Source organism: Varanus komodoensis, unplaced genomic scaffold, assembly GCF_004798865.1.
Source record: "Varanus komodoensis strain SLA01 unplaced genomic scaffold, ASM479886v1 scaffold44_3, whole genome shotgun sequence".
In the NCBI taxonomy this organism is placed as follows: Eukaryota; Metazoa; Chordata; class Lepidosauria; order Squamata; family Varanidae; genus Varanus; species Varanus komodoensis.
The window spans coordinates 2,030,826-2,048,217 of record NW_025336010.1 but is presented as its reverse complement, the minus strand read 5'-3'; the positions used below and the strand labels follow the sequence as shown (position 1 = coordinate 2,048,217).

Genomic DNA, 17,392 nt, shown 5'->3' with positions numbered 1-17,392 from the left:
TAGTGCATCTGGAAGGCAACTCCCCTGCTGCAGTCCAGCAGCGAGGGGAGGCAGGCCCACGGAGGATTTTGCTCTCGTGTGCAGAGGAGGAGGGAGGGAAAGGGGCAGCTCGCCCGCTGGGCACGCTGGACTGGCTGGGCCGGGGGAGGTTCCTGCCAGGCAAAGGCCTGTGTGGTTAGGAATGGCAGGGAGTGGCTTGCAGGAGCCACGGAGAGCTGCCTCCTCCCAGTCGGGCCAGATGGCTGACTGGGGGCGGGCCACATGCTCCTTGTCACCTGGGCAGAAGGTCGTGCACTTACCCGAGCTGCACAAGAGCAGCGGCGCCAGCTGGGCTTCCTGACAGGCCGGGGTGGCCATGGGTGTGCTCAGGATCCTTGGCCCGCTTCTCGCGGCCCTGTGCGCTTACTATTTCTACAGCCAGGAGGCCTTTTCAGCAGGTAAGCCAGGCAGCCCTCCTCTCCCGGGTGGCAGCCTTGAGAAATTATTAAGCAGTGTTAAGCAGAAGCCATTAGCGCATTTTCCCTTAAAGAATCACTGGGCTTTGCAGGTGTCCAGTTGTGGGGGCTGAAATGGGCAGCCTGGCAAGCCTGCCCCGCCTACACATTAAGCCAAGGAGGCTGCAAAGAGAACTTTGCTTTTGGTTCTCCTGACAGCTGTCAAAAAGGGGTTGCCAAGGGAAAGCAGATCGGGAGTGAATTCTGCGCTAAAGTGAGGTGCCGGCAGAGCAGCCCCTTCAAGGCAAGATCCTCTGATTAGTTCTGCCTGCACCCGACTCCTCTCATCCCATGTCTTTCCCACCCGTTCCCAAGAACAGCTGACCAGGAGGATGGAAATGCATGTGCCAGCCCTTTGAGCAGAGCTGCAACGTTTGCAAGTTGGCTGTCAAAATTCAGGCTTCCTTTTACAATGGGGTTATGATGGTCCGAGTTGGGATGTAAGGCAGGGACAGGCGCCTGCCTGGGCACTTTGGAGGGGCTATCAGCCTGGAGGTTGTAAAGATACTCTCTGGGAAGGACAGAAGGGAGGGCGGGAAAGCACAGCTGGCAGAAAAGGGTTTGCATTCATGAAGGAAATGGGGGCAGCCTGAATGTTGGATGCAGTGTGGGTGGTTCACTTGTGGGGCCGGGGTTAGTGTGTCTTGCAATGTGCCCAGTGAGCTTTTCCCTGCTCCCGATCCATGGTAAGTACTTGCCTCTATTTCCTCACTGGTAAGAAGCGGACAACTGTGCCAAGCCGGGCAGACAACTCAGAGTAGCTGCAGTTTGGCATTTCCAGGCCCCTTACCGTGTGGGGTGGGCTGGCGGGGCATGTGTTGGGCTGGGGACCTGGGGGATCTGGGCCTTGCGGGACAGCTTTGCGCCAGAAGGCAAGATCGCCGTGCAGGGCGTTACTGAGGAGGCCATGGGCACATTTCCCTGCTGAGCCGGCAGCGCTGGGTGTCGGTGCCTCCTGTCCACCGCTCATTTTCCACCGCCCCCATTTCTCCCTCTTTCTCGGCTTTGCTGCACAGGATTGTCCCCCTGCCCGGCCTTCCCCAACCTGGCGCCCTCGGAGGCTTTGCCCTGCAGCTCCCTTCATGCTCAGCCAGCAAGGCTGAAGTCTGCAGTGCTAAATGTCCAGAGGGGCCCAGATTTGGGAAGGCCACGCTTGCCTCTCCAGAGGACCGCACCCTCTGTGTAAACTGGCACTGCAGACTGACGGGTCAAGCTCCAATCTTTGCCTTTGGTTAATCGATAACACTTGCATGGTGGAACCAGGCCGACTCCAGCAGCCCTGCCAGATTTCTCGCTCGGCCTGGGAGCATCTGGGGGAGCTTCCTGGTCATGTGGGGATTCAGCCCAGGCCTACTGCCCAAAGTCAGGCATGCTCTGTCCCCCCCCCCCACCCCCGCCAATGAGGGAACCCCAGCTCATAAGGGCCGCCAGGAGTACGGAGGCAGCAAGTCGCTCGACCGCCCCTTCCCCCTCCAGAGATGGTGCGAGGCAAGCGTGTCCTGGTGACCGGCTCGAGCACGGGGATCGGGGAGCAGATGGCCTACGAGTTCGCGCGGATGGGTGCCCACGTGATGGTGACGGCCCGGAGGGAGGAGCAACTCCAGCAGGTAAGCTGGGAGGCCGCCACCGCCCATCCGCTCAGAGCCCACCTCCCGTGGCTAACCGGACACCCAGCCTCTCCAGTGTTTCCCAGGTTCCTGTCCTGGACCAGGGACTCCTGTGCCCCACCTGCTGCACTGGCTGGGGGCAGCAGGGGGCCCAGTGCCCAGAGTGGATGGTGCCCCCCCGCCCCCTTCTACCGGCCCTGGCAAGACCGGGATCCCCTCGTCTGTGGACTCTGTTCCAGCACAAGCAAAGGCAGGAAAAATCCAGACGAAGGGGGAACTGGGTGGGCTGGACCTGTCCTGCCAAGCTCCACTGCTCTGCCGCTCAGTGCCTTGGCTCGGACCCTGGGAACGCAACCAGGTCAGTGCTGACAGGGTCTTGAAGCAAGACTGGCAAGGACGGGGGCTGCGGGGTGCCTGGCAGGAGGCACGTGCGGTCCAGGGCAGCAGCAAAATGGAGCTGCCCCTCTGGGATGCAGGCTCATTTACCTGTTATTAACCATCAAATGCCACCTGCCTGCCGAAAAGCCCTTAAAGTGGAGCACAGCAGTTTAAACCTCCAATTCCCCCATCCTGTGCCCTCCAGGTGGTTCAGAAGTGCCTGGAGCTGGGGGCCAGCTCGGCTGCATACGTCGTGTCAGACATGAAGAACTTGACCTCTGCCCAGAAGGTTGTGGGAGAAGCCAAAGCCACCTTTGGTAAAGACTTCCAGTGATGCCGCCCGCCCACGAGGCAGAAACGGTGGTGCAGGCCTGGCCGTCCAGGGGAAGCCGGAGTGTGGGGGGAGCGTTGGACTGGCGCCCCGAGCCTGGCCGGCCCCTGCTCACCCCGGAGTGAGGCGCTGCCGGGCACGGCCGAGTCGTGTGGCCAGCTCAGCCTCGGCGGCCGGAGCACGGAGGGCTCAGGGTGGGAACAAGGCAGGCCTGCACGTGAGAACAGGAAGGCCAAGAGCAGGTTGGCCCCTGGCTCCCCTGGAGCGGCCAGAGATGGCCGGTCCACCCCGCCTCGCCGCCTCCTGCCCAGCGCAAGCTGCGGCAACCTGGCTATGCATCAGAGGGGTAGCTGTGGCTCCAGGAGGCCCCGAGGGAAGGCATGCAGAAGCAGGGAGCCGGCAGCAGGGGGCGAGGCAGCTGCGCAGCGCCCTGCACCCCCAGACCACGGCCCTGTGCGCTCTCAGTTCGCACAAGGGCAGCTGCCGAAGCGCTCTGGGTGCGGCTCGCCCCGCCTGTAAGCACGCAGGGTGGCAGTCCGGGAGTCCCAGTGTGCGCAGGGAGGGGGCGCCCACGGAACACCCTTCACGCGTTTGCAGGGCCAAGCTGACCCTCCCTGCGGGCACTGGAGCCTCCGGGGTCACTTTCACTGTGCCGGGATGCAACCCGCTGTGCCCTTTGCACTTCCAGGGGGTCTTGACATGCTCGTGCTGAACCACGTGGGAGGAAATGCAGGATTTCAGCCTTTCAAAGGAGACATGGAGTTAGTGATCAGCTCTATGACCGTGAATTTCCTCAGCTATGTACAGCTGACCATTTCGGCAATGGACCTTCTCCGAGAGGCTCATGGGAACATTGTTGTCGTGTCTTCTATGAGCGGTAGGCAAGGGGGTTTAGCACCAGCACTTTGGGGCTTCAGTAAGGGGCAGACAAGGCAAAAAGAATGATCCCAGGGCTGGAGCGACACTCTGATGAGGAAACCATACATCTCTCCCACACTGGAGATGTTCAGAAAGTGACTGGACAGCCCTTGGGACAGAGGGGGATGGTGGAACATGGTGTCCTGCAACAGCAGCGGGTTGAACTCGATGGCCTTCTGGCCCCTCCCAACTCCACTGTTCTATGATTCTGTGATCTGGGATAGTTTCACATAGGAAAAGGCTGGCGAGGGGAGACATCGAGGCATCCTGAAGCATGCTGGGTGTGGAGGAAGTGGAGAGGGAGGCCTTTTTAAGTTGTAGTCCCGAAACATTTGGTGGACACCAGGCTGGGGAGGGCGGTCCTACTGTGCTCTGCTCTCAGGCAAATGGTGCCTGAATGTACGTCATCCTGGGCCTCAAGGGGCTCGCTTCTGGACGATCTGTGGGATCGCGCCTTTCGTGTAGGAACCTGCCACATTTAACTCGTCGGGAAGCATCGGAAGCAGAAACTGTTTGGAAACTGGCTACCCAGAGAGCCTTCTGGCCATTGGGCAGTACGGAAGGTCCAGCAAGCAAGCGCCCGCTCGCTTCTCAGGCCTGAGGTGCATCTTGTCCATGGCCTCACAAGACGGAAGAGGGCCCACAGCTCAGCCTCAGGGGGCATGCAGAAGGCCCGGGGTGCAGCCCCCAGCTGCCTCTCCAGCAGGGCTGGAAAGCCCCTGCCTGAGCCTACGAGGAGAGCCCTCGCCGAGGGCCGGGTCAGCGGCACCGGGCTGGTGGAACTGGGGCAGTGTCGGTTGCTCCCGCGGCGACCCAGCATGGCTCCCCTCGGCTCTTATTTCTGTCCTCCTCTTCTCTGTTACCTTAGCCTCTGTTTGCAGAACGGTAAGACCTGAACCGCTGGATCGGGTCCACGCTTTTGTTCCCACAGGCACTGGCTAGAAACCTCTGTGGATGATGGGATCTGCAGCTCAGGAAGGCTAGTTAGGCACTCGGGTCCAGGTGGCCGTAACAGAGGAAGTTCTATCCTGTAGCAAAACAAGAGAGGCAGCAGTCCAGTCTTCCTGGGAGTGGCCCTTTACTGTACGGAAACGAATTGGCCGCGCTGGCCCTCACAGGCTTCTGCGGCCGCCCACGCTGAGTGCTTTGCTCTCTGCCCAGGCCGCATCCCTGCCCCGTTCTCCACCGCGTACGCCGCAGCCAAGTTCGCCCTGGAGGGCTTCTACAGCAGCCTGCGCACGGAGCTGCGGCTGCGGGGAGTCGACCTGCCCGTCACCGTGGCTGTCTTGGGGTACATCGACACAGGTGAGCCGCGCCCAAGGCCCCTGGCCCGCTCGACCCCTCCCACGGGGAGCTAATCCCGGTTGCGCTTCTCCCGCAGATACTGCTCTGAAGATTGTGGGGGGCAAAATCAACATGCAGGCAAGCCCGAAAGAAGACTGTGCCCGGGAGATCGTGAGAGGTGGTGCGCTGCGAAAGCGGGAGGTTTTCTATCCTTATTGGAGCACCAAGCCTGCCCTGTTGCTCCGGGACTGGCTGCCGGAGCTCATGGAGCAACTCATCGGCCAAGCATACCTCCTGGAGAAAATCCTCTGACGGGCTTGTGCTGTGGCCTTGGGCGTCCCAGAAAAACGCACGTCGGCCTGAAAGTCATTCCTTCCCCAAGCTGGCCACAAAGGAAAGTGGCAAAGTGGGCAAAACCTTCATTGCAAATCTACATATTCGTAGGCAATCAAGTCACATTTCAAGTTTACTCCTGCAGGGGCACCGTTTGTCGGAACACACAAGGGGAGGAAAGAGGAGGACGTGCTCCGGACCATCCGGTGAACATGCACCCACCGTCACACACTGCAACTGCGGCCACAGCCAGGGGGCGTCAGAACCCAAGGCAGCTCGGGTTCCCTCTGCTGGCCAACGGCCTGCATCACAGCTCTGGTGGTTGCAGGATTGGGTGCACAAGCTGCTGCAGCTATCAGGGCCTCTACGAGTGGCACCTGGGAGCCTTCAGATGCTGCCTCAACAATAAAGGCTTTCTGGCTCTTCATGCTCTGGCCCGTCCCTGAGCTCTGCTCCAGTGCTACTCCAGTCTTGCTCCAGTCGGCCGGCCTTGCTCCTGCACTGCTCTGGTCTTGCTCCAGCCCCGCCCATTGCTCCAGCCTTGCTCCAGCCTAGCCACAGTCACTCCAGCTCTGCCCCAGCTGCTCCTGCCTTGCTGCAGTGGCTCCAGCCCTCAAGGTCCCTGCTTCCCTCGGCTCCTCTCGGGTCTCCAACCTTTGGACTATTTTCAGCTGTGCTTCTGGACTGGCCCGTGTGCCGCGCCCTGGAGCTCCCACCCACTAGCCCGCTGCCCATGTCCCAGATGCTGACACGGGGGCCTGTCCACAGCCCCCTGGAGAGTCCAGGGCTCTGACTCCCCCATTCAGCCTTAGAGTCCAACTACACAATGAGGCACCTATGTAGAATTCGACAGCCCCCTGGCAAGCTCACGGCCCACGTATGTAGCTCCCCCCACCCACCAGGTACCAGCAGGAGGGCAGAGGTCAGCCAGAATCTTTCCCAGGTCTTTTTAACTTGGCAAAGAACCCATCCTGGAATGGGCAGCACTAAGATGGCGAGCCTCTCTCTATGCAAGGAGAGCCAGAGGCCAGCGTCCCCCTGGGCTTCCCTGGAAGTCCCCTTCCCCTGGCCCCACCCACTTCCCTCCAGCCCCAGACTGCTGATGATCTCCCAGCTTGTGTGCTGTTTTTCTCCCACTCTAAACATCTGAATTGCTTCTCTTGGGACTTCACTGTCGGCAGTAAGAGATGCAAGCTAAACTATACTGGCCTGCTTCTTAATTTTGCTGCACCCAAACCCGAAGCGGCCACCGGCGTGCTTGGCCCTAGCATGGCTTCCAAACTGAACTCGGCCTGTGGGCTGACAGACGCAAGGCGCCTGTGCTAGGAGAAAAGTGGTCCCCATCCTCTGAGCAACAGCAAGACCTCTCCCCACGGCTTGTACAAAGCGACGTGCCACGGTCGGTCGTGGTGGGGAGTGCTGTGGTGCCGAGTCACATAAATGCCTGCCCCGTATTCCCGGCTGCAGGGAGGCCAGGAAGGGCGGCAGGCTGGCTGGCAACTTCACGGTCCTCTCAGTGACCCTGCCAGGGGGTCACAACTCCGTGACCTGCCTGAGGACACCCATTCCAGAGTTTTAGTTCCTGCCCCAGCCATTCCACCGGTCTTCCCCAACCTGGTGCCTTCCAGATGTGTTGGATTACAACTCCCATCATTCACAGCCAGCAGGGCCAGCGGCACCTGCAAAGCACCAGGCTGGAGAAGGCAGCTCTGTCGGCTTTCCATCTGCTTGCAAAGCGAGTGGTGCCCTGCGTGTCCAGCCTGGGCACGCCGGTGATCTGGCCGCAGCGGCTTCCACCCCACGGACTGTCCAAGCTGACCCCCTTCCTCCCACACCGCTTCCTAGGAGGATGGCTGTCCCAGCAGAGGCGGACTGCTCGTCGGTCAGGGGGGTCTTCCTGACGTCAGAATCCCCATGCAAGATGCGCCAAAGCGCCAGGACCACCCCCCTTTCCCTGCAGCCCCCGGTGGCCCCTCCCGCTTGCCCCACGCTTCGACAGCCTTCACGTGCAGGACTGGGCCCACCCTACAAAGCGGCATGCACGGGACTTTAATTCAAGTAGCGTCCTCCCACGCACGACGGCATTTAGGCCCCTGTAGGTTTTGACTCGGGGCCGGCAGTTTCGCTCTCTTTCTCCTCATCTTTGTCGCCTTTGAACTTGGGCAGCACAGGCGTGTTGAAGACGGCCGTGGTGCCGGGTGAGCCGGCACTGTGAGAGGACGGAGCAGGGCCACTGGCAGGACTCCTGCAACAAGAGAGTCCTTCCCATGAGCACAGCTGGGCCCCCCAAGGGCCAAGCCAGGTGGCAGGCTTGCTCACTGCTGCGGCCGCCCAGCCTGGCGAGCGAGCCGCAGTGGAATGGCTGCTTCCCGAGGCTCCCACCATGAGCCTGGCAAACGGGGGGCTCATCGGGGGCTCCCCACGCCCCCTGCTCCCTTCCATCCGCCAGGTCTTCTCTCCCGGGTGCCCATGACCGCATGCCAAGGGGGGCTTGTGCTGTGCAAGGGGGTCCTGCCTGACCCAGGGCAGGGACAGGCGGGGTGCCTGAGGCACTCGAGCAGGGGCAGCGCCACGGAGGAGCGCCTGCTTCTCCTTCTCCAGCAGGAGGCAGCCCAGCCCAGCCTCTCCATGCCCCAGCACAGCGTGTGGCCGGCAGCACAGAAGGGCAAAGGCATCACCACCTGCCCTGGGGGCCTGCTCCTGAGTGGGGAGATCTGGGCTCAGTGAGGGGAGGGGAGGAGCCACCTGCTGCACAGCACTGCTCTCTCTGGGCATGGGGTAGCCCCACGGAGCCCGTCCCTGCCCGCAGCCTGAGAGTCACAGACACAGAAGGGAGAGGCACCTCGCCACCCTGGCTAGCAGCTGGCATCGGCTGCTCGGCAGCAGTGGGCAGAGGTGTCTGTTCTGTGCTGTTCAGGCAGCCAACGCTCCTGAGAGCAGCCCCCCTGGCCACTTGGACACCTGGGGACTGCCCACGCTGGCACAGGTGAGGGATTTTTGCTGCTCTCGCCCCTGGCTGCAGGGCTCACCTGGTCTCCGTGGGCTATGTCAGTCAGGTGTGGATGACAGGACGGCCCTCCTGCAGACCCCACACAAAGTCCACCTGGGATAACAGGCCATTTTGTCCAAAGCCAGTCCTTGCCACCCTCTTGCAAGTGCCGCCAGGAGCAGCTGAAAGAGCTGGCTGGCTGGTGGAGAAGACGAGGGGAGACATGACCGGGGGCCTCAAGTGTGGGGAAGGCAGGAGACGGAGTTCTTTTTTGCTCTGGGAGGCATGGCTGGGACCAACAGGGCAAAACTGCTGGGAAGCGGATTCTGGCTGGCCAAGGGAAGAAAGCCCCTGCAGCAACCTGCGCAGGCTTGGGGGAGGCAGCTGCCCGGTTGGTGAGGCTGCACCTGTGGGGCAGTGCCTGCGCCTCAGAGGAGCTCGGCTCGGGGGTCCGCTGAGGCCCCTTTCTACTATATGATTCCCAAGGAACCTGAGCGTGGGGCACGCGGGCGATTGTGACCAAAGACGACTGGTGCCCTGCTCAGAGTGCAAGGTCAAAGGACCGCCCCCGGTAGGGGGGCCATGGCAGGGTCCAGCTCAGCTGCCTTGGGAGAGCAGCGCATCCATTCATCATAATCATCACCAAATAACATTTCTACGCCACCACATGGCCATAAAAGGCTCTCAGGGTGGTTTCCAAAATACCTTAGTGCAGTATACAAAATACAGTGTAAGGCAAGATCCAAGAATTCAAAATGCTGCGCGAGGCAGTAAACACAATTTGCAGAATTTATAAAATATCTAATGCAACAACAGCAACACAAGAATTAAGGTCTGACCATTCATTATCTTCATGTGGCCCAAACCACATCCTCCGCACGCAAACGAAATGCCTCTCCCTGCTCAGGTATCTCTCCGCGGAAGGGACCTACCTTGGGAAGCTGGAGTACTTCAGCCGGCTGATGTTACTCCCCAGGAATGAGGGACGGAAGCCGCCGGGGTTCAACACGAAGGGGCGCAGGTCAACCAGGCTGTTCCGAGGCAGCAGAGGGGTCTGGTTAGGCTCGGCTCACAGCGCAGCCGCAGCCTCCCTGCTCCCCGGGCAGCCTCGGGGAGGGAGGCGGGCCCCCTCCTCTTGGCCGCCCACGGTGCCTCGCCCCTTCCCAAGCCTCCCGCTTAGCGGCTCCATCCAAGGACGCCGGGGCCGGGGCCTCACTGGGGCGTGGCTGCTGGGTGCCCCACGATTCTGCAGCCCTTCTCTCGGGAAAGGCCTGCAAACTTTGCGGGAGGCCCTTCGGAAGCTCCCACAGCCCACCAGCCTCTGGCAAAGCTGGCCTTGCCTTAGCCTGCACCCACCTCTTTCTGTTGGCGGACGCCAGGCCAGCCCAGAGCTGCTTCAGGTCTGCGCCAGAAGCCGGGCTCCTCTCTACCTGTTGGGGGTACAAAGGGAGCCCCCTCAGGCATGGCCGCTGCTCCCCCCAAGAGGCAACCACACCCCTCACACTGGATGGCGCCTTGCAGGAAAGACACGTGGCTGGAGGGGGACTGCCCCTTTCTGTCCCGACCGAGCCCAGTCTGGCACATTTGCATCTTTGCCCCAGCAGAGCAAAGAGTCGAAGGGGAGCCCTTCAGGGGCGCCACCCCACGGCTCACCAGCGTTGTCGGCAGTCTTCCAGCTCTGGAGGAAAAGAGCAGCCCGGGCGCGACGCCATGCCGGGCATGGGCCATGTGTGTCGGACAGAGCGCGGCCCAGCAGCTCCTGGCAGGGCAGGAGGCCTCTTGCCGCGGACGCCCCGGTGCGGGCCAGCAGGCTGCAGCCAGCACTGCGAGAAGCCTCTCATCGCAGCAGCCTGCCCAGGGGCCAAGGACCGCCAGAGGTCTTGCCACAGAGCCCAGCTGCCCTGCCAGGCACTCTCATCCACAGCGCCGGCTCTTCAGAAGGCCTCCCGAGCTGCTTGTGCCCTGGGGACCTGTGAGTCAGCCCTTTCCCCGTGAGTGGTTGCTCCGCCAGGGCTACCGCTTTGCCCCACAAGGAGGGAGAGGCAGGACCTTCCCCAGCAGCAAGGGGGCACGTGGCAGCCCTGTGGGAAGGGGCCGTGTCGGGGCAGACCCGAGGGCTGCAGGCCCAAATCCTTCGCTTGGGCCGCAAATCTCTGGGGGGCCCTCGGCCCCAGGACTCTGCTGTCCGTGGGCATGTGCTGAAAGACTAGTGTGGGGGCCACAGGGAGCCCCGTGGCACTTGATGCCTGACTTGGCTGGCCATTCACCCACATGCACATGCCTCTTGCTGCCCCAGTTCTTCCGCCTGAGTATTTTTTCTGACACCGAGCCCCTCCCGGCACCCCACCCTGCTATCACAGCAGATTCTGCATCAGAGCCTAAGAGAAGCTGGGCTGGACCGGTCACAGGCCCATCTGGGCCAGCATTCTGTTCACAGATGGGCCGCCGGCTGCCCACAGGATCCTGCCCGGGTCCCCAGCGACGGTGCACTAAGGCAGGTTGCCTTTCATCCTGGTGCCCTCCCAGCCATCCAGACTAGGTGCCATCCATGCCCTTCCCTGCCAGGAATTGGTCCAGGGCTGTCCAGAGCAGGGCCCATCGCAACATCTCATGGAAGGGAATCCCACCGGTTAATTGCGCACAGTGTGAAGACGGGGTTCCTCTGGTCCGCCCTGAATCTCTCCCCACGAGCTTCCTGGGATGACCCAGCTGGGTGCCAGTACAGAAGGGGGAAGAGAAGGTCTCCCTCCGCTTGCTCCACACCATTCGACACTGATGCGAACATCTGGGAAAACGGGAGGCGGTGGCAGAGGAGGGCCTTCTGAGAAGCGCAAACCTGCTTTGGGAAGGAACCAAATATTCTGGGCATGGCTGGAACACCGGAGTCCAGAAGTTTGTTCTGGCTGGGGCTGAATCCTCCCAGCGGGGCAGTCTTCCCCATCTGCACCTCCAAAGGCCTCCATAATGCTGTCTTGGCAGCTGCGAAGGAGAAAGGCTGTTTTATGCATGAGGCAGCAGCAACAAGCATCGCAGCCCCCTCACATCCAGCCCAGCCTGGCCCTGGCCTGCACACAGCGAGGGCAACTACACAACACCCAGGAGGCCAAAGCATTTTAAGTCTCTCATCTTTAAAAAAGTGATCTGTCATATCACAAAGTTCCATTCTTATTGTTGTTGTTATTTAAAAATTCATTTTTAGTATTTTGAAAATGTGATATTTTTAAATTCCAGGAAAAGATGATGGGCAGAAAGTGATAGTTCAGCATCAACGTGAACATCATCTTGGAATGAGTGTGTAAATAGCTGGCTTTTGCTCGACCATCAGCCTGGAGGAGGCTGAGGGGAGGGAGGGCAGCAAACCCTTGAAAGGCTGCCTTGCTGCCGAGGGTCAGGATCTCTTCTTGGTCATCCCGGAGTGCAGGACACGGAGCAACTGGCTCCAGTTGCAGGAAGTACCTCTTGCCTTTCGAGCAGTACGGCAGCAGAACCCGTGACCCGAGGGGCTGGGGCTCCCCCACCCCGGTGTCTGTCGAGAGGCAGCCCTTGCCAGGAGCGCCTTCACATGGAATCCCGGGTGGCGGGGAGGGGGGGCAATGGCCTGCAGGGCCCCTCCACACCTGCTCTTCGGAGGTGCTCCGGCTGCAATTCTGAGCTGCCCGGCACTTGGAGCGGCACAAAGCGAGGCTGCACATGCTTCCCCGGGAACCACCTGCATTGCTCTCCGTTCACCTTTGATGCGTTTTCTCTCCCAGAAGCTGGTACAAATATGGTGGCTGTGCGCATCAGCTGTGACCTGGTGCAAGTCAGTCGCTAATTCCGACAGACCACTAAACTACGCTCCAGATATTTTCAGTTTCAGATTATGCCAGACCTTGAAACCGTGATTCATCTTAACTTTTAATTAGGGAAACAAACCGACTTCTCAACTACAGTTTGATTCTCTAAAGAGTAATTAAGACTACAGTTTGACTGAGTTCAGACATGATCTGCATTTGGTGCAAATTAAAGCCCAAGGTTCCAGGCTGGAAGGGAGGAGGAGAGTGCAGGAAGCACGGGAGGGTTCCGTGGTGATGTGGCCCAGGAAGGCCAAGTGGCCATAGGAAAGCTGCCATGTGCCCTGCTAATTCCGGCAATCTAACTGGTCAATTAGGGCCCAGAGTTCTATATTGGTGGTTAAGAAAAACGTGGTTAATCTTTAATCACACTGAATTCCACTGTCCACTTTGTTGCCCAATTCATCCCTTTGTCCCTCTGAATTAATTATGCAAATGAGTACTAGGGAGAGTAATGATGGAAGCTGTGTGGGGCAGAGGGATCACAGGGACGGGCTGCCTGGAGCTAAATCCAGACAGAAGGGAGAAGAGAGGAGGGCTTCTTACCGCACGCATAATCACTAGCCTTTTCCATCTCCTGCCTCAGTTGCTCCACCTTTTCTTCCAGTTCCAGTTCCCCCAGCACGTTGTCAGAGTTCATGTCTCCCTGAAGCATGTAAAAGAGCTTGGCCTGGAAAAGAGCACTATATACATGAGGCAGGCGAATTAGCCTGCAAACATGCAAAAGCAGCAGGTGGCCAGATTACAAGGTTGCTGAGCAGACATGGTGCCACTCCAGATGCTGTGGGCTGGGCAGTGGGGAGGACCATTTCAGAGGGTGGAGGAAGAAGGTGTGCTGTGCACAGGAAGCCTTCCTGCAAGCTGTTTCTGCTGATCACCACAGTGAGAGGCCTGGGAGAAAGCAGGGCTCTTTCCTCTGTCCTTCAGCAACTTGCTTTGGAGGTCCCCTTGGGAAGCACAGCCTTACCTTCAGAAATCGCACCAAGCCAGCTTTCTCGTTTTCGGATTGTTTCCTCTTGCGTAGCACCCGCTTGCAGATTCCCGGGTTCTGCTCCATCTGAGCATAAAGTTCCTGCAGGGATTTCTTGGTGTAGCTCAGGGCCTGCTGATCAAAAGCCTGCGGGGAAATCTGCTCACAGAAGGAAACCGTTAGCGGGTACTCGTTGTCAAATTCATCCAGGGTCTCCATACTACACTTGGCCAGAGAGAAAGAGGAGAGGCAAGGAGATGGCATGTCAAGTGCTTGGCAGAAAACCCAGTCAATCAGCATCTTATTCATGAGCATGTTGCACATCCAGCAGGATTGTTCTCCTGCACATGCTTCACTGGAAAGCAGAAGATTTGCATCTCACGCCCATCTGCACTTATTTGGGTGGGAGGGTCTGTCGAAGAACTTTCCGTTGGATCGTGCCCCACTTGAGGAGCCTGCAAGCCTCATCTCACGCCGTGAGTGGGTTCGCACAACACTGCAACCCATTATGGCTGCTCTGCAAACCTGAACTGTTTCACACCAGATGGGTCGCTCATGAGCAATAGGTTGGTTGCCCTGTCATCTGAATGTGAGTAACTCCTGAGAACTAGCCAGTGAACCACTTGGCAGGAATGGTAAAACATCTTTGCTGCCTCTGCTAAGCTGGCCAGGGCCACTGCCAGCCACCCTACAAGTTCCCAGACGTCTCTTTGGAATGACTGGGATTGGCTGGGCCTTGAATCATAGAAAACTAGAGTTGGGAGGGGCCAATAAAACTATCAGATCCAACCCTCTGCCCAATGCAGGAGCTAAATTCAAGCATCCCTGACAGATGGCTATCCAACTGCGTCCCTAGGTAACTGGTTCCATTGCTGGGCAGCTCTAACAGTCACAAGTTCTTCCTGATGTCTAGCCACAACCTGGCTTCATGTAACTTGAGCCCATTTTATTCTGTCCTGCACTCTGGGCTGATCAAGAAGAGATTATGTCCTTCCTCTTTGGACAGCGTTTCAAGTACTTGAAGAGTGCTACCATATCGCCCCTGTTTTCTCAAGGTTAAACATGCCCATTCATAGAATCATAGAACAGTAGAGTTGGAAGGGGCCATGAAGGTCATTGGGTCCAGCCCCCTGCTGTTGCAGGACACCAAGTCACACCACCCCACTCAGAGGGCTGCCCAGTTTCTTTTTGAATATGTCTAGTGTGAGAGCGCCCCCCACCTCTCTAGGCAGCTGGCTCCACTATCATATAGCTCTGACCATGAGGAAGCTTTTCCTGATATCGAACCTGAACCTGGATTGTCACAACTTGACTTGATTACACTCTGGTATCAATGAGAGGAGATCTTGACCTTCCTCCTTGTGACAGCCTTTGAGGTATTTATGGAGGGATATCATGTGCCCCCTCGGTCTTCTCTTCTCAAGGCTGAACATGCCCAGTTCCCTCAGTCTCTCCTCATAGGGCAGTCACCCCAAACCCTGGATCATTTTTGTTGCCCTCCTCTGGACCCTTTCTAATTTTCCTGCATCTTTCTTAAATCTTGGTGCCCAGAACTGGACATGGTATTCCAGATGTTCTCTCAGTCTCTCCTCATAGGGCTTTGTTTGTATTTCCCTGGTCATTTTTGTTTCCCTCTTCTAAACCCTTTCCAGTTTGACTGCATACTTCCTAAAGTGGGGAACCCAGAACTGGACACAGGACTCCAGGCGAGGCCTCACCGTTGCTGAGTAGGGAAGAACTAGCACTTCCTGTCATTTGGGGGCAACTGAACCAAAGACTTCTGCCTTTCCTGCCTGAGCAGGTCTGCCTCCTTTCTTTGTCATCTGTTATCATTTTGTCATCTTTGCTGAGCACCTTCTTTTCTTTTGTTGGGAACCACCTTTTCTTTTACTATGTGTGCATCTAATGGAGGATTTTGTTGCTTCTCAAAGCTTCAACAGACACGATTTCTTAAAGCCTCTACTTGGTAGTATCATTTGTTCCCAAATGGATGAGAAGGAAGGAGGAAGAGCCGCTTGGGCTTCATGAGCATCAACCACCTTTCAGCCACGCCTCTAATCACCCCCCCCCCCCCCGGGGAAACAGCTGTACGGGAGGCCAGGAGTGGCAGGCCTTCCCGAGTGGCAGGCAGACTCCCACAGCAACTGGTCCTCTCTTGCTGCTGCTGCTGCAGCTGTAGGCCTTGGGCTCATTGCTCCTGACTGTCAGCCCCTTGCCTGCTGCTGCTGAGGGCATCCTGCAGTCCTTCCTCTGCAGGCTGTCCTCCAGTCTTGGCCTCAAACACGTGAAGGCAGCTCCATCCCACAGCTCTCGCCGGCACAGTTGGACCTCTGGCTCTTCTGCTCCCAACTGCTGCCCCTTTCCAGGGATTTTCCATGCCTTCGTTTCCCATGTTTCTTCCAACAGACCAACCAGGTTGCAATGGTTGCATGTGTAGGCCAAGTGGATCTCGGGCAACCACCAAGCATCCACTGGCCAAACGAACGAACCTGCCATTATTGTGACCACGTTTTGCTGCCACGGCTTTTCTGTACTCTACCCATTTTTTTTCCAGAGCAGAGTTGTCTCAGGCGTGACAACCAATTTCCGCACTATCTGCTTCAACAGCTGCCGAAAGCCCTCTTCCAAATGCTCAAGTGGCACATTGCAGTGCTTGGTAAACTTTTTATAAAGTGTGCCCATGATGGGCACAAATGTTTTTTAAACAATAATAATGCAGTTGTCCTTACAGACCTGCAGAGGTGAGGAGTTCCATGAGTTTGGAAATGCAGAGCTCAGCTAGGCAACACCCTGGTCTGTTCCTGCTGTCAAAGTGGGCTTTTCTGGACAGATGTCAAGAGAAAGCAAAGGCATTAGAGATTTTTGCTCATGCAAAGAGGGTAGTGAGGTACCCTCCCTTTGTGATGAAAGGTACACTCCCTTTGTGACGAAATCCTCATCTTGGTTGTTCTTGCTGTTTTGCTTGCTTTTCTGACATAACTGTCCTCAGGATCCTAACAGTTTGCAGTTTTTCCAGAGACTTGTCGCTCCTCAGGAAACTGCAAAAGTGCAGCCTCTCCCCTCCATGGAGAGCAAAGGAATCACCTTTGGGGTTTCTTTTAAAATGGAGTTTTAACAGGGCAATAGGTAGTTTTTGACAGGCACATGCAAAGGTGGTGGGCAAAATAGCAAAGGTGAGAAGCTCACCACAAAGGGGGTGTAAATTGCACCCCCTTTTTGCAAGCCCTAAATTGTCAACCACTGTCATCTCCCACAGCGTGCCATTTGGGCACTTTGAAGGGGCTTTCCATGGCTGTCAAAATCTCAGTGAACAGACACTAAAGCCCTGATGAATGAGAAGGGGCTCGTGATCGCCGCGACAGGGGAACTGAGCAAGTCAGTTCTGCCACAAAGTCCCCTGGGATACCTGTGGGAGAACATGAAAGAGCAGGGGGATCTTGCCTAGCTCCTCTTGCTCATGGCGAATCAGCCGCAGCTCCTTTTGCACTGCTGTCCTTCTTCAGGGTAGTCTGCAGGCCTTACAGCTTTCTTTAAATCACTGACCACTCTCCTCTGATAAGGGGTCACAGGCATAATCACAGGGGCTTCTGGGCTGAACCTGCCAGAGGGTTAGGAAGGTTAGCTTGTTGAGCTCTCAGTGCCCTTTTCCTTGGGAAGACGTCTGGATTTTGACCTTTAGGTATGGATCCAGCATCCAGATCCTTTTTTTTTAACCTTCACAATGACTCTTGTCACCAGGATCACTTGGAATGATTCCTCTTATCTGGGTATAAGGAATTTCTTCTTTTCCAGACTTTGGGATTGGAAAGGCAGCATAATACTTCTTGTTAAAGCAAAATTTGAACTTGTCTCAGGAATTTATTCCAGGAGAAATCAGCTTTTTCTGCAGGGTAGAGGTTACTAGCACATTACCCCGCTCTCTGACCCTGTTTTCTGTTGGTTCAGAGCTTCCTTACAATGCAATGCAGCGGCTTCCAGCTCTTCCATCACTGCAGTCTTTGGCACCTGTTTGTAACCTGAGCACTGGGTATGGACTTACCCAAGTGAACCACGTTTAATGACCTTCGCTGAAGCAAGGCTGGGCTGACTGCCCTGCAGACATTTTGGACTACAACTCCCCTCAGCCATACCCGGCACAGCCAGTGATGAGGACAGATGGGAGTTGTTGGCCAAGCATCAAGCTCCACAGGTTGCCTTTGCCCGCTCTGAAAGAAGACTCACCATCTCCTCAAAGGGCACTTCCCAACATCTTCTG

At 57.5% G+C, this 17,392-nt stretch overlaps 2 protein-coding genes across 2 annotated transcripts; one reads left to right on the top strand and one right to left on the bottom strand.

Annotated features, from left to right (window-relative positions):
• The first annotated feature begins 278 nt into the window (after positions 1-278).
• LOC123030429 (hydroxysteroid 11-beta-dehydrogenase 1-like protein B) lies at positions 279-5,481 on the top strand. Its single transcript, XM_044444343.1, has 6 exons — positions 279-437; positions 1,971-2,101; positions 2,685-2,796; positions 3,499-3,687; positions 4,890-5,033; positions 5,110-5,481. The coding sequence occupies exons 1-6, from the start codon at positions 356-358 to the stop codon at positions 5,322-5,324; spliced, it is 873 nt and encodes a 290-aa protein (XP_044300278.1). The 5' UTR covers positions 279-355; the 3' UTR covers positions 5,325-5,481.
• Positions 5,482-7,430: 1,949 nt separating this feature from the next.
• LOC123030333 lies at positions 7,431-13,356 on the bottom strand. Its single transcript, XM_044444184.1, has 6 exons — positions 13,135-13,356; positions 12,714-12,837; positions 11,171-11,313; positions 9,691-9,764; positions 9,267-9,365; positions 7,431-7,590 (listed from the first exon to the last, which is right to left on the bottom strand). Exons 1-6 carry the CDS (start codon positions 13,354-13,356, stop codon positions 7,431-7,433), a joined length of 822 nt encoding a protein of 273 aa, XP_044300119.1.
• Between the last annotated feature and the right edge of the window lie 4,036 nt (positions 13,357-17,392).

Bases quoted from the DNA above. Each gene is read 5' to 3' on its own strand.
- LOC123030429 (XM_044444343.1), top strand. From the start codon at position 356: ATGGGTGTGCTCAGGATCCTTGGCCCGCTTCTCGCGGCCCTGTGCGCT. The intron at 2,102-2,684 runs GTAAGCTGGGAG...TGTGCCCTCCAG, and splicing joins GGGAGGAGCAACTCCAGCAG to GTGGTTCAGAAGTGCCTGGA. The intron at 5,034-5,109 runs GTGAGCCGCGCC...CTTCTCCCGCAG, and splicing joins CTTGGGGTACATCGACACAG to ATACTGCTCTGAAGATTGTG.
- LOC123030333 (XM_044444184.1), bottom strand. From the start codon at position 13,356: ATGGAGACCCTGGATGAATTTGACAACGAGTACCCGCTAACGGTTTCC. The intron at 12,838-13,134 runs GTAAGGCTGTGC...GCTCTTTTCCAG, and splicing joins GCTTGGTGCGATTTCTGAAG to GCCAAGCTCTTTTACATGCT. The intron at 9,765-11,170 runs GTTTGCGCTTCT...TACCCCCAACAG, and splicing joins TTGGTTCCTTCCCAAAGCAG to GTAGAGAGGAGCCCGGCTTC.